A 16,569-nucleotide genomic window follows, 5' to 3' on the forward strand; every position below is an offset into this window, starting at 1 on the left:
AGTGTTGCGCGTCTTGGTTTTATTATCATGCAGCAGGCATATTGAATCCAAATGTTCTTTTCTCCTGGCTCAGCACAGCCTTGTTCAAAGGCTGCACTGAAGGATTAAAAAGTGTATCGCTGAATTGAAAAGTTCAGACTTTCAAAAAGGTCAAGTGAAACAGATATGACTTCTCAGTTTAGACCTAATAAAGGTTCCCAGGAGTCGTCAGATATCGATTTTTTCTGAAATGTCATCTATTCCACATCTTTGATCACTTGATATTCGTGGTATTACCCTTAAGTAATATCTCAGTGCTTACTGGATGAAGCAAACATTTGATGAGCGCATTCACGTCCTCGGGATTAACCGTAATCATGTTAGTCATGTCAAACTGGAAAACTTTCCATTTCCGAGTACTTTAATTTTCAAATGAAGACCTGTGAAACGTTCCCTGCAGTCACAGCTGTATTTTAATGTTTATCCAAAGACATTTTAAGGGACAATCTTGATACTGGGAGAACGTCCGGTGGAAAAAAAACGTTTTTAATATCTTATTTTGGGAAAAAGTTAGCAAAGCTTTTCAATGGTTACATGTCTGCTGATCCTGGGGTTATTTAAGACACTGAAGAACTATTTCAGCGGTTCTTCAAAGGAACTGCCAAGTGCTAAGACCTGGTTTTAAAATGACTTGATTTATTGCTCATTAGCAATAAATGCAGATTATGTCTCTGAACAAGGCAGTGTAGGTTTTCTCCTTGCATTCCTGTGTTTAGTCAGTCAACCAAGCATGAATATAACATGTATCATTTATGTGTCATAACTCAGTAGAAAATTCAGGAAGAGCTACCGTAAATTCAGTAGGAAAGAGCATATTTAGAAAGGTCAAAGAAAAGCTTCTCCTTAAGTCGTCCCGCATATGTATATTCTGTCTTCACGTTGTTTTGGCTACGTGAGACAACCATCTCTTCCCCTGTCTGACCCCCTGTTTGCCATGTCAGAAATTGCCAAGTATTAACAGTTTCCCTGAAACTGTCTGGTACAGGTTTCTGTGGTTCATCAAGTTGAAGTCATTCATTTCAACATCCAGTCAATCCTTGAGGACAGTCCAGGATCTGTGATAACGATTCTTCTCTCATTACAGAAATATTCTCACATTTTCAGCACAGCAGTAAGTTTTTTCTTGCTTCATCCAGCTCAGCGTGGGCATTTTGCTCCATTATTTTTTTTATTTTAAAATAAGCAAGATCGTGTTTTATGACATTAACAATGAAGAGAGCCAAAGAATTTCATTCTGCATGAACACAGTGTCAGATTAAAAGAAACATACAGAAACAGTGGCTTACAAAAAAGATTTTTTCAAAGGTCTGCAAGCAACAACTCAGCCAACGATAAATCTAGACAGACTCCAACGTAGAGACCCTTCCATCAGCTTGTATGCTATTTGTGTGTGTGTGAGGTCACACTTGTGAGGGTAGGATTACGTCAGATAAAGAAGGAGCTCCTCTCTTCGTCAAATATGGAAAGCGGAATTGATGGAACAGAAATGGAAGCAAGTATCTGCTATTTTTAACAGGCTACAGCCGATCAGCCAATTTTTTTTTAAATATTTAATTTATTGCCTGTTTTTCTCATGTTCATTGTCAACTCTGTAACAACTACTTACAGGCGCTTACAATCACGCACAGAATACATGCGTAGATTTAAAAAAGTATACAGCATAGAGTCAGTGACTGATTATGTTCAGTAAATCTTGTGATCGTTGGGAGGTGAGTAATTCCTGGATGAATGTCTCGACTCCTTATTCAGCTTCTTCTCTCAGGTAAAACCAAGCAAACACAGGTGGCTGAAGGAAAACTATGCACAGACTGAGCTGATCGCTGATATAGTCACTGTTTTGTCTTCACTGGTTTTTCTAACATGCCCTTATGTACTGATAAGTTCAGCAGTTGTTGAAGGTGGAGATCATCACTAAGGAGACTGAGGTTTTTTTTTTATTGCTTTTGCGGTCAGTTTTAGACCAGACTGTTTTTTTTTGTTTTGTTTTTTTTAATAGAAACTGTGGTTCAGAGGTCCCTGAGGAATAAAGGAAGCCATAAAGATTGAGTCATATTACTCGAGATAATGAGTTGCCTGCCAGTGCACATTCCCCTTTCTTTCCCTCCTACATGTTTGATCATGTTGCTGTATGTGACACACAGCCATGACCATACAGACAGCTCCATGGTTTAAACTAGTGGTGTAGTAGTGGTAAAAAAAATCCTTACTGATAAGGAATTTTTATTTATTATTTTCCTGAGTAAAACAACAATTACTCATTAAATAGGGAATCTCCTCTAACATATGTTTATTGAATCAAAATAACATCCCTTTAGTTTCCCATTCACGTATTCAGTTTCTGATTGATTTGGCGTGACTTAATCAAACTCATTCTCCATTCCCTCTCCTAGTCCGTACTTCTCTGAGGATTTAAACTATTTCTGTTTAAACAGGAAGCACTGCTATTGGCTAAATCCCAGTCACCTTTGACCTCCCACTTCACTCAAAAGGAATCTCGTGGTAGGGTTATTACCAGACTCTGTGATGTTGTGTGAACTGCTACTTTCAGCTTAAAATAGCCGTGGAACCAGAATGCAGTCCCAGTCAGCGTGAAGTCCCAGCGATCCTCCAGAGGATAATTGGAAACAGAAGTGTAATGTAGCAGCACTATGTGATGACGAGGTCCCACATTCCCAAATCTGCCCACAGTAGAGTGAATTATAAATTTGAATTGGATTTGTTTTATTTTATTGGCCTTTTAAATTACACAGAGGGCTTTATTTCTGTTTTCTTTTTCCCTTTCCCCTTTTTTCCCTCTCTCTTAAAAAAACTTTAATGTGCATAAAATTTTATACTCTATTTTTTACTTTCATGTAGGCTTATATGAACCTTTTCATTTTTTTCCCTCTGTAAAACACTTTTTTCAATTTCAAATAGTGCTATACGAATAAAAGATTAGTATTGTTATTTATTTGATTCCCCAATGAACTTACAATACCTATGCATATTTTATTAATTATTTATGTGTCATGAACCGGATCAAATCTCAGACAAAATACGGACACCAGACAGACAGGGGGGCTTAAATAAACAAGCATGTATTTTATTAAATTAAGCTCATAGACATGTGAAATTGCTGTCAGTAGGAAGCAAGTATGATGAATGTATCTGAAGGAAAAGAAGTTTACCAAAAGCAAACAAAACCCAAACCAGCCACTCTTCTCTCCAGCAGATGAGAGTGTGCTGGAGAGAAGAGAAAGAATTTTAGCACAGAGCCCCTTTTAAAAGCCATTAGCCAAGTTCCAACAGGCATGTTTCCGATAAGACCTGTCAGCCACACCTGTTTCCTACATAAAACTGAGGCTGCGGTCTTTTGCATTTTCTCTTCCTACCGCCTTTCCTTGGCCTTGATAAAAATGTCAACAAGGTCAATATGTCATGAGGACTTAGATAAAGAGAAGAGTGATGCAATGAGAATCCAAACTAGTCTCCTTAACAATGTAATTCAAGATGCCTGCAGTGTTGAAACTACAATGAAATGCAAAACGTGCATCTTAATTCACAACAGTATGTTGTTAACTTCTTGTTTTATGCAGGTCATGTAAATGAGAACGGCCTTTAAATTCAAAGGTCGGAGTTTTAAAGAAGAAGGAACAAAGAGGGCCAGATTTAGGGCTCGTTGCACTGCAAAGCCTTCTTTTAGCATTAAAAAGCTACTGGATTTAATAGATAGGCAAGGTGTAAACCTGCTGTGGATCTGTGCTTCTAGCAGTGTTTTTTAATTTGAAATGAAAGGCGGAGATGTTATCAGAATGAGTACGTGGTTGGCACGTTGGATGGATGGCTCAAAGTCGAGCCGAGCCCAATTATGTCTGTTCCCCAATAATAGTGGTACTTTCATGAAACAAACTAGAAACTAACTGAACTGGGCTGCCTTTTTCTCAGCAGTGCGCAAACAATATGTGATGTTTCTTTATTTAACTGTCAAATGCAGCTTTTATTTTGGAACATGTAGGAAAAAATGTCTGTATGCAAAACAAAAGAAAACACAGCCAGGCGTGCATTGACTAACATGACACAGCATCAATACCTTCACTAACATCTGATCTGATGATAAATAATTACTGTTCATTGTAATAATAATGATGATAATTTGCATTAAGGCAGCTCTCCTCTGGATAAATCCTCTGCTCCACTCAGGTGGAGCAGAGCAATAAAACAGGTCACTTCACAAATTTCAGGAACCTTTCTATGGAAAATTGAATATTTTCGGACCATACCAAAAGAAGAGTTGCTGCAAACACATTTCCTCTCTCTCTCTTTTTTTTTATTATTATTAAAGTCTTTTGTCCCTTTTAATGTTATGAACTAATGAACAGCAAATTTTCTTTGAAGATATCAACAAATGTGTCACATAATGTGAAATCTCAACATAAAATGTGCTGATATCAGGGAATCCATAGCAATAAAGTTAAATAAGAGCTGTATAATTTATATAAGCTACAAAATGTACATTAACAAAATACCATTAAAGCAGGCAAAGAAAAAACTGCACCTTACTCTTTATTACTCTCTACTATGTCCAGGATATATCTTACTATATCCTGGCATACAAATAACCTTTGTGATAATTCATCTAACAATGCGTTCTATTTTAATGCTCATGAATCAATTATCAATTGCTCATCTCCATCAGTAGTACAAACCCTTGAGTTTCTGCAGTCTTTCTATGATGTTAAGTCTCAGTTAACTTTAGCTGGTGTTAAATGGATGCAAATCCAAGTATTTAGGTACCGCTATAGATCAGAATGTATAATTTAAAATTCACTTTGAAAGACCTGGGTCCCTGTTTCCTGAAATATAATCTCCAGGAGCTGAAGTGGTTACGGCAGGAGAGACATTAAGTCCACCTTATTGGAGCAAGAGAATACGTCTCTTGGTCAGTGTGACTAGTTTTAATGGTGCTCTTGTAATGATCTATTATGATTGGTTTGTTTTCATTAGTCTGTACTGAATACCACCTGGATTTGCTTCTTTACTTACATATTGTTATGTGTTGTGTTTGTTGTAACGTCCTCTGCCCTCTTGGTCAGGTCTCTCTTGAAAAAGAGCTTTTAATCGAGATGAAACTTTTACCTGTATAATAAATAAATAAATGATAATAAATCATGGATAGTAAAAAATAGCAAACATGTTTTCGCTGTCATCATTACTACCAATAGAGCAGCTTGTTGATTCTGATAATCTGCCAGATGTTGCTATTTTTCAAGACTTTGTGAAGAAATGTGAAAAGCGCTTTTTTTCTTCTGCAGCTGGGCTTCTGTTTGCAAGTCTGATCACACTGTGAGACACTTTATTCATTATTAAAAATGAAAGAATATAGAATGTAATGTAGATAAATAGAACAAAAAACATAACAGCGAAAATGACATAGACTTATGATTGGTGGTATTTATTATTTATTTTTTAGTAGTTGATGGACATACACATCCTTTTTGATTGCCAGGAGGTGCTGTGACACCCTCAGCACTCCTACTTCCCACACGCCTTGGCTGATAAGAAGCAGAATTCTTTAAAATACTGGGCTGTGAATCATATACCAGTGACTGAGAGATTTATCATCAAAACATCTCAAAACTACCAAAAGGCAATGTGGGAACATCTCATTTTCACTGTCTGGATTGCACCCAATAGCATGAACACTTGAACCTACCAGAAGGCAACATTGCAGACACAGAGGACAGCTACAAGTACCTGGGGATCCCACAGGGAAATGGGAAGTATAAAGAGGCCGCTAGGAAAGCTGCAACCACGAAGTACCTGCAGAGGGTCAGGCAAGTCCTGAGGAGTCAGCTGAACGGTAAGAACAAGATCCGGGCTATCAACACCTACGCCCTGCCCGTGATCAGGTACCCTGCTGGGATAATAAGATGGCCAAAGGAGGAGATAGAAGCCACTGACATCAAGACAAGAAAGCTCCTGACCATGCATGGAGGGTTTCACCCCAAGTCCAGCAACCGGAGACTGTGTGCTAAGTGGAAGGAAGGAGGCAGGGGCTAGTGAGTGTCAGTACCACAGTCCAGGATGAGACAATGATCCACGGATACATCAGGAAGATGGTCCCAACCGACCGCGTGCTCAGTAAATACCTCAGGCAGCAGAAACCCAAGCAAGAGCAGGAAGAAGAGGAACTATCATGCAAGGATAGGCCCCTGCACAGTATGTACCACCGGCAGACATCCAGAAGTCCTACCAGACAGACAAAATGTGGTGGCTAACCAACTGGTGGTATATTGGTGGTAGACAAGCAGAAGAAGACGGCTGTAGTGATTGATGTAGTGGTTCCAAATGACAGCAGCATCAGGAAGAAGAAACACAAAAAGCTTGAGAAATACCAAGGGCTCAGAGAAGAGCTTGAGAAGATGTGGAGAGTGAAGGTAACAGTGGTCCCAGTGGTAATCGGAGCACTAGGTGCAGTGACTCCCAAGCTAGGCAGGTAGTTCTAGCATATCCCAGGAACAACATCGGAGATCTCTGTCCAGAAGAGCACAGTCCTGGGAACACCTAAGATATTGCGCAGCACCTCAAGGTCCCAGGCCTCTGGTAGAGGACCGGAACTTGAAGGATAGACTGCCCGCAGAGGCAAGAGGGGAATGTTTTATATATATATATCTCACAGTACTTTAGTGATCTATATATTTGTTAAAATAAGATGCAGCTTTACAAATTTACAGTCTATGCTCTTTATTTATTCATTTATTTGTCTGTCCAGGTAAAAGTATCATTGAGATTAAAATCTCTTTTTCAGTGGAGACCTTTACACTGAGTTGTAGCTCCTCTTAGTGGTGAACACTCATTATTAAACCTTTTTTCTTTTTTTCCCCATTTCCTTTCCAATCCCCTGTGTGTGGAAAAATAAATATTTTTCTACCACAGAAAAATAAATGATCAAGTAAAATTTCAATTTACTAAGTCAAACTTCTAAGAAAATAAGCCAAAAATAAGAAAACAACTTGAAATTTAGAAATTTAAAAAACATTTTGTGGTAGAAATCCTATACAAACTACTTTTTTAGTACAATGTTGTTTTTATTTATATAAACAACAAATTAAAAAAAAATCAACTGATATTTTACATCTTACAATTTATAAGTTAAGTTTCTTCGTTTCTTTTATTTTAATATTCTCCCTGTAACAAAACTTTTGGGTCGCATAATTACAAACAAAATACTAAGAGCAGGCATCCATGGATCCCCCACCTGCTCTTATAAGAATTTTTATAAAGTTATATTATTAGTATTTTATCTTGTTATTGAAAAGAATTCTTGTGTGTGATGTTCAGTACAAAAAAGAAGTGAGGAGGATGGAGAGATTACAGAGGATGAGGAACCAGGTGAGAAAATGGGCAGATAGTGAAGGACAAACAACTAGGAATCTTCTTTGCTGTTCTTCTATCAGTTCACAAAGAAATGAAGCGCTGTGATTTTGGGGCAACTGTAGCGTCTAGCTGTGGCTTAATCTTAAAAAAAAACAAAAACTCACTGAGTAATCATGGAAATTCTTTTTTAGGAAGAAGAAAAGGTCCCTCCTTTCTTAAGCTTTTTCCTTTCTTTTTAATTGCAGTGTGCCGATCCATACAGAGAGGTGGCGTTGACCAGGGAGTAACAAATTCCTCGTTAGGTCCCACGATCACAAACAAAGTTCAGGTCATGATGTGGGAAGAGATTATGGCTCTAACGCTGCTGCTGGAACAAATGTGAGCCTTCATGAATAACAGTGTGAACGCAGTAAGATGGGGGAGAGGAGGCATCTTTTTGACACCTTTCTTTAATGTGAGTGCAGATTAATTTCAGACATTACAAAAAGACATTGTGTGGTACAAAGCTGAAAATCAGGAACTTGTTAGGTCTTTTTTTTAAATATTAAAAGAATCAGAGATAATTTTATACAAGGTGCTTATATTCCCCCACAACCCACCACTTTAAAAAAATTTATTAAGTATTTAAAAACGATGATTTTCAAGGCTCATTTTGAGCTATGCACTCTAAATTCAACATATAAAAATTGTCACACTGCTTCACCAGCAAAAAGCTAGAGCTCCTTTATAAACCTTATGGAGTAAACTAGTGATTGTTAAAATACCCCAGGAATATCAAGGATGTGGTAACATGTTTTATTACCTTCCAATATTTCCGTGGTTTTACAGCAAAACACAAAATGTTTATTTATTTATTTGTATTTATTAACAAATATAAAATTCAGTGTACAGTCTGAAAAATACCACAAGATGGAAATGGCTAAATATTTATTTCATTCTTCCTATTTTCATAAATAAATATAAAACTCTCCTTTAGCATCATTTTCCTTCTTTCTTCGACCACTCGCTGTATGCACCAGCATAATTACGTGCACTGAAACAGAGAACAGAGACATAAAAGATGAAAACTGTCATTATTACATAAAAAGCAGCACATTTTAATAATAAGTCTTAAGGACTCTTTGCCTTTGTATTAATAAAGGACAGTTGGAGTTTTTGTTTTAGAAAACAATGGGCCTCGTGTATGCATATGTGTGTATTATAAGCAGTAACTTATTTACTTTACGTATCCTAACTGATGAGCCTTGGTGGTAGCCATTGCCCCTCGCTTGCCAATCTGGCAGTGAAAAACCAGCTCTGGTGCATCCAGCTGTGGCTTTGTTACTCCATACCTGACCTTGAATGCATCTGGATCCATTTTAAGAGCACCCTCTACTGTGTTAACTGAAGGAATCAAAGAAGAGGCAAAGATAGAAAACATGACACAAATGACAGAACCTGAAAAACCAGATTCACCACTACACACATGCAAAAAATCTTTTGTGTGTATAATATATGTATATATATATATTAAGTAATATAAAACAGACTTACGTGGAATATTAATGGATCCTGGAATATGTCCTTTTGCCACCTCCTCTTCACCGCGGACATCAATCAGAATGAGAGTCGGGCTCTTTCCCACAAGAGCCTTCAGTTCCTCATAGGAGATTTCCTCGGTAACTGGGAACATGGCAGTAAAAACGAGAAACTGTATGATAACCTTTCATCAAATTAAATAAAACTACACCATGGACTGCTTAAATAAAATTTTCCTGTGACAAATCATCCTGACACAAGAATGCATTATCGATGACTAACTAAACTAACTGCTGTTCATGTGAAGGGTTAGCTGTAACGTGACACCTGCTCTACCTGCCCACAAAGGCACATGCAAACACAGTGATAAGGAAGGATGTACCAGTGCTAACCGCAAAGATATCAGTGCTAACATGACATATGGAAAGCGTGATGCAGTGATCCAAAGACTATCTTGGCTCTATTGTTTGTGCCACAACAACCTGAATATCATAATTACATATACAAACTACTTTGTTAGGTACACCTGCTCCTTCCTAAAAGCAGAGCTTGACATACAGCTCCACTTATATAGTACATTCCTTAGAGGCAGATTAGTCTTCCGTGACGGCACGCATACTTGCTTTTATCAGATGGTTTGAAGAGTGTTAGACTGTAAGACATGACTAAAGGTACCGGACTGACTCGCTGCTAATGTAACAGGTTATGTTATGCAGATAATTATCAGTAACGATTAAACCTGTTTGTTGTTTGTTGCTCGAGTAACCGAGTACTATTCCCAAGGAGCCTCCCGTCTGATCTTTTTACTGTTTGCTGAGTCATTCTTATTCTACATTTTTTTTTTTTGTTTTTGTAATTATTAGATAGAGAAATGTGCACAGGCTATGGAAACAGTTTAACAAAGTGACCCCAAAGTTCATGAAAACATATGAAAACATTTTTATGAAAATGCTGTATTACTGCTTCTTAAGCTGTTGTAGTTTTAGGTTGTCACTGTTAAAAATTGTTGTCTTTTACTCATAACGCTATTCATTTTTCATTTCATTCATCAAATTCAGACAGTAATAAATCTTCTATAGTTTGTTAACTGTAACTGTAAAAGTGGGCTAAAAAGACTCACCTTTGTTCGCCATCCTGGTTGTTGGGTGAAGTTAGAAATGGGAATGGCATTGACAATCACATACGGTATAACAATACTGCATCTTCTTCCGGATACATTTGTTTGGTTTTGTGTCATTGGCTCACATACTGGTGGAAGGCGGGGTTAAGCAGTGAGGCTTCATCGCTTAGCCAATCAAATCAACTTGTCACTCCTTTCAAAGTAAAAGTAAGAGAAATCAGAAAATCAATGCATATGCTGAATGCTGTTTTACAGAGTACATTAAGTGGTTTTAAATATTTTACATAACTTGGGAAAAGGTGTTTTGTGTAAAATTACGAGTGTGACATCCATATTGGATCATATGCAGTGAGCACAAACGTTTTAATGGTCGCAAAAAAGATCCAGTTAACACAAACACAGTTCCTATTTAAACGATTTTATTACAATAAATTCACTCAGTACTTGTTTCCTAAAAACAATATTTACTTTACAGTCTGTTTCTGATATATTAAAAAAAATAAACAAATCTGCAGAAGTTAATTTGCCAGCAAATAAAATCATGGTGACTGCAAAAGAGCATAATAAACTATTTGTTAACATTATTCCTCCACTTTAGCTCATTGTACATTGTTATAATCGTATTTACACATTTCTTGAAGAAGAAGTTTAAATAATTTTTAAATTCTACAATCACTGATTACACCACTACAGAACTGCATTTGTCCAGATCACAGTGTTCCACCTGTACTTTAATAAGTCCATCAGTAGAGTCACGCTTTCCCTTTCGAAACTTCTTATACTTCCCACAGATCAGAGCTGCTATTACAACCAGTAAAAGGAGAGTGACTCCTCCTCCTATGACCCAGGCCATCAGTATGTGGTCAGAAGATTCATGAGATTCATACCGCTTACATGAAAACTCTGAAGGATCACTGCTTCCTGCGTTGTTCACTGCCACCACACACACTTTAGTTCCCACTTCCAAAGATCTGACCAAACCCCGCCGTGAAGCATCCCCAAACTTCTGGATTTCACTGTCCCTTCCCTCGATGACTATTCCGTACTCAGATACCACTGAAGATGGAGCACACCACTGCACCTGTATTTTCCCTCTGTCACTCCCCTCACTGACTGGCACCAGCGCTTGGATACGTGGTGGATGAGGATGCACATCAACTCCACTCATCCCAGGGCAGAGGCACCCAGTTTGCTCTGAAAGTGTAGCACAGGGAACCTGGTTCTCCAAGCAGGGGTCATACTTGCAGAGCAGAAGTTTCCGGTTCATCTTTGGGAAGGACATCACCCTAGGAGGAGCTTTGGTGATGTCGTATTCATCCTCATTAAAGTCATAATCATCCTGGCCTTCTGAGCCTGTGTCAATTATGTGTATGATCCGTGGACGGGTGATGGGTGGGGAAGCAGAGGCAGCATTAGTGAAGAAATGGGAATGCATGGGAGGCAAGACAAAAAAGAGAAGAGCCACCAGGTTCCTGCAAAGTGAGGTCATCTCTGTGAAAAGAAATGACAAGAATAAAGATGGTCACTGGTCACTTTACAACGTATTTCTATGCAATTTCCTTCAGTTACATGAAGGAAGTTACATAAGGAACACACTGTAGCAAAAAAAGGAACTTGTTACTGAATTTGGTTGAAATTTCTAAATAATGAAAGAAGCAGAGGTTGTGCAGTGGTACCAAGGATAAAAACAGTGAGACTTGGTTAAGTGTTGGTTAAGTGTGGTGAGACACAAAATAAAATTCTTTGGCTGGCCTCCGTTTACAGCTCATAAATGCTCTCGAGTATACTCAAACATCTGCAGTGTCCGGTCCTGCAAACACATTTGTACCTGGCAGAAAGCCAGGGGAGTTCTGTGGGAACCCAAAAAGGACAAAACGCAGACTCAGTCTAGTCAGTTTATAAAATGAATTATAACACAGAGAACATTTCTTAAAAAGCAGTTAAAAGCTAATATTTATGACTAAACCTCTGAAAATAAAACCTGGAGCTATAAAGTGAATAAAAAATATTGAAATGGGTCTATACCTGCTTAATGCTGGTGGATGTCTCAATTCTCAAGTCTGAATATCTTTGTTTCCACTGTGGCTGCTCTCACGTGTGCTCTCAACTGTCTCCAGTTCTCAGTCGTAAGCTGTTTCTCTCAGACTCTCTCCTCCTCCTCATCTAACCCCCTCCTCAATCTCTCCCTTCAGGGCTTCCCCCACCTCCTCTTTTTACTCTTTTTTCCCCTTCTTGCACTACTATTTTCTCTTTCTCAGCAAGCTTTCTAACTGACCATCTGTGATCTCACCAGTTGGCACAGATTTTTTAAAATCTGTGCTTTGAATTTTGTTTTCATTGCGTGTTAGGAAGGGTGGGGGTTGGGTGGGGGTGGGGGGTCGCCATGTGTCTGTGTGCTGTTCAGCATATTAATGTGCAAAGTAGCAAGGAGAAAGGATTGTGTCTCTGTATATTTTTCACAATCTGTAGGTGTAGCTGTCTTTTTAAAATTACTTTTGTTAAAGCAAAACTTCCCACGTACTTTGCAGGTGTTACTGTGGAAGGGGACAGCACATAAGGTCACCTAACTGCGTGTTTATGTGTACTTTTGAGAGTGGGGTGGTGGTGCTGGTTGGGGGAGGAGGCGGGGTGAGGAATGCTCAGATGTGTACTTATTAAAGACCCCTTCCACCTCTTGTAGCCCCCATTGTGAGACACTGGAGAGAAACGAATAGGAACGAATGAGGCCTTGTTTTGTTCTCACCATTTAATGTGATATAGCTAGCAAAGAATAACCTTTCATTTTTCACAACATTTTTCTAATTAAGGACAAAAACCTTATGAAGCAATTAAAACTTCATTACTTTGTTAAGACCTTGACTATGTGCTTATTAAAGAAGATTTCAGCTGAGATATGTGTGGGGAAATGATAAGCCTTCTGTAATGTTTGAAAATAACTGTTTTTTCAATGCTGAAAAGTGCTATACAATACAAACAATTGTGTTGCATATTGTGATAACATAGCACCCTTAGCACTAAGTAATAATCTAAAGAGCTGTATAATTTATATTTGCACACATCACACTTTATCAGAGTACCCTAAACATTGTTATTATATCCTAAATCAAGAGTTATTCACAGGTAAAGGAAATACATGAGACCAACTAACATAAGGCTACTGGTGATTTATGCTGACGCAGCACATTAAAAACGTATTACTTGTTCCTGATACTCCAACAAGTATGTTTTCGGGATCCACCCTGAAACTTTCCATCATATCATTGATATCAAATAGTTACTTTGATGTTAGTCTTCTAATAATTGAAGGTAGACTTCTGCTCTCTGCAGCAAAGACATTCAACACTTACTGTTAATTATTTATTTTATTTATTTTATTCAGTTCTCACTTATTATGATTGTGTTCTATTTTTTCATTGTTTAGGCTCCTAGTTCAGCATTTTCATTGTTTCCTAGTTTAGTTTTTCATGCTTCTAGTTCTCAGTTCTTTGTTTGCCTTTGTTCCCTTTCGTGTCCAGCCTGTTTTAGTCTCTTAGGTGTTTTCAAATTTGAGCTTACTAACTCAAACATCTGAGAATATAAATGTAAATTGGGAAAATATTTTGAAATTTCGAGTTAGTAAATCGATTTTTTGAGATTACAATCCCAGATTTTGATCTTTGGATCATATTTTTTTCCCCTTCTCCATATCTGTACAATCCAGTGAGTTAGTAAACAGATAACGTGCCTGACTTCTACCACAATGATGTAAAAACATGTTTTTAATCTAAAAATTGATAGTTTACAGCTATTTTTTACAACTTATATGTAACTAAAATGTATTATTTTAAATTTTTTAATATTTTAAAAATTTGTGTGTCCTCCCCACGGTCCCTTGTGTGTGTAGTCAGTCATGTTTCTTTAACAATGTCAAGTTTGTCTTTGTCCATGTCTCTGTCTCAGTGTTAAGGCTTCCTGTTTTATTTTGCTAGTCTCTCGTCTCATGTTCATTATGTTTGGTTTTGCTTCCCATGCCTCATTAGTTTGATTAAGTTATGTTGTGTCATGTTTCTTCCCAGGTGTCTCCACTCTGCCCTCATTTCCATCATCCCCACAGCTGGCCTCTCTTGTTTATTTAAACCCTCAGTTTGCTTGTGTCCTTTGTTGTGTCCTCCATCATAGCTGTGTCCCCTCTGTGCTCTGTCTCTTTGTTGATTCATAGGCTAGTTGGTTCCGTACCTGACTTTTTTTGTTTTGTTTTTGTGTAATGCATCTGGAGAAACTTCAGCATTAAATTGGTTGGTTTTATCTATAAATCTCTGCTCAGGCTGATTCTTTCTTACTTGTGTATATCTGTAAAAACCAAAACCGATATAGCACATGCTCTGACAATATTATACAAATGTTTATCACCAGAGTCAGAATGGAATATGGAAACAAAGGCTTATAAATACACTGTCCGTTTCCTGGACTAATGTGTTGGAGTTTTTTCTTTACTTGTTGTATTTTTACTTGTTGTATTTTTCATAACTTATGCTGCTCTCTTGGCCAGGTTTCTTTTGAAAAGGATATTTTAACTGCAATCAGACGTTTACCCAGATAAATAAAGGATGATAAAAATAGGCAACATGTGTCTGTGAAGGTTCTCCAATAGCCAACATGCTTTCACTGTCACCATTAGTGCTGTAGGAGCATGTTGTTGATTCTGATAATCTGTTAGATTTTGTTATATGTCAAGGATTCATGAAGACATCTGAAAAGCAGTTTTGTATAGCCTTTATACTGTGCTGCTGGGTTTCTGGTTGCATGTCTGGTGACCTCACTGCAAGCAGGGACACAACTGAACCCGAGTAACCTAAGATCTGCTTTATTCTGTGTTAATAGACCTCTCTGCATCGAATCATATCTGTTATTAATCTCTGTCTCTCTTCCACAGCATGTCTTTATCCTGTTTTCCTTCTTTCACCCCAACCGGTCGCAGCAGATGGCCGCCCCTCCCTGAGCCTGGTTCTGCCGGAGGTTTCTTCCTGTTAAAAGGGAGTTTTTCCTTCCCACTGTCGCCAAAGTGCTTGCTCATAGGGGGTCATATGATATGATTGTTGGGTTTTTCTCTGTATTTAATATTGTGCTATCTACTGTACAATATAAAGCGCCTTGAGGCGACTTTTGTTGTGATTTGGCGCTATATAAATAAAATTGAATTGAATTATTCTCTATTAAAAGCTAATATAATACAATTTTGAAACATAATGGTGGAAATGACATAAAACTTATTATTACTATTATTTATTATTCATTTTTCAGTATTTAATTGACATACAGGTCCTTTACAATTTGCCAGGGGGTGCTGCAACACCATCAGCACAAGTACTTCCCAGAATCTTGGCTGACAAGGAGCAGAATGCTTTAAATATCAGGCTACGAGTGGAAAGTTGGCACACTGGCAGTATAAATAGTGTGTAGATCACAATATATCAACACCACAGAATAGTGACTTAGAGGCTCAAAATATCTCAAAATTACCAAACATCAGTGAAGGATTTTCTTGTTTTCTCTTTCTGGACAGCAGCCAGTGGCATAAACATTTTATTTTTGCTCTTCAGCAGCACTATATATAAACTTACTGACAAACCTGCTAAGACTGTTTTTCACTTGCCATAACAGTAGGAAAAGCGCAGATGTTACTGGTCAGGTTAATGCTAAACATTAAGATCACTTCCAAGTCCTCAAAGCTGAAGCAGGAATTAAATCACCAATCATTTTATTTTTTACACTTGTGGTTTCTGCTGTGATATATCACAGACAACAAAACCTGTCTGTACATATGTTAAAATATCATATAGTTTTGATTTACAGCCTTTGGAATTTATGTATCTATTCATGTCTGATTGAGATTAAAATCTCTGTTTAACGAGAGACCTTTACACTGATTTGTAGCTCCCCGTAGTGGTGAATGCTCGTTATTGCTGCTTACTAACCCTTCACCCCTTTAACGCCATAGATGGAAAAGTCCTGCTGTCTTTTTTTTTCAATACCCTGTATGTAAAACCTTGCTTATGCCATTGAAATAAATAAATGTATGGATTATTAAATACAGATTTCTTGCCATCAACACATTAAAACTATTCGTCTCAACTTGTTGAATAAGTCATTATATCAAAATTATGAGTTAGGTGTTTTAAAATTTGAGCTTAGTAACTCAAACGTCTGAGAAAATAAATCTAAATTGGGTAAATATTTTGAAATTTCGAGTTAGTTAATCGATTTTTTGAGATTATAATCCCAGATTTTGATTTTTGAATGACATTTTTTCCCCTTCTCCATATCCATACAATCCAGTGAGTTAGTAAGCAGATAACGTGCCTGACTTCTACCACAGTGATATAAAAACATTTTTTAATCTAAAAATTGATAGTTTACAGCTATTTTTTACAACTTATATGTAACTAAAAATTGTTATTTTAAATTTAGAATTACATATTATTTATTAGGTCGCTTAATTAAAAGAACAAGGCGAGCTGCAAAAGTTCAATTTTAAATTTTAAATTTCACTATTAATA

The 16,569-nt window shown here is 37.4% G+C and overlaps 2 protein-coding genes across 2 annotated transcripts; both read right to left on the minus strand.

Annotated features, from left to right (window-relative positions):
• Positions 1–7,857: 7,857 nt before the first annotated feature.
• On the minus strand, positions 7,858–10,132 carry tstd1 (thiosulfate sulfurtransferase like domain containing 1). Its single transcript, XM_063486554.1, has 4 exons — positions 10,034–10,132; positions 8,929–9,057; positions 8,616–8,778; positions 7,858–8,428 (listed from the first exon to the last, which is right to left on the minus strand). Exons 1-4 carry the CDS (start codon positions 10,044–10,046, stop codon positions 8,374–8,376), a joined length of 360 nt encoding a protein of 119 aa, XP_063342624.1. The 5' UTR covers positions 10,047–10,132; the 3' UTR covers positions 7,858–8,373.
• Positions 10,133–10,475: 343 nt separating this feature from the next.
• On the minus strand, positions 10,476–12,156 carry LOC134636539 (leucine-rich repeat neuronal protein 4-like). The gene is made up of 2 exons (XM_063486566.1): positions 12,059–12,156; positions 10,476–11,524 (listed from the first exon to the last, which is right to left on the minus strand). Exon 2 carries the CDS (start codon positions 11,520–11,522, stop codon positions 10,713–10,715), a length of 810 nt encoding a protein of 269 aa, XP_063342636.1. The 5' UTR covers positions 11,523–11,524; positions 12,059–12,156; the 3' UTR covers positions 10,476–10,712.
• Positions 12,157–16,569: the final 4,413 nt, after the last annotated feature.

Source organism: Pelmatolapia mariae, linkage group LG2 (genome assembly GCF_036321145.2).
Source record: "Pelmatolapia mariae isolate MD_Pm_ZW linkage group LG2, Pm_UMD_F_2, whole genome shotgun sequence".
Classification (NCBI taxonomy): Eukaryota; Metazoa; Chordata; class Actinopteri; order Cichliformes; family Cichlidae; genus Pelmatolapia; species Pelmatolapia mariae.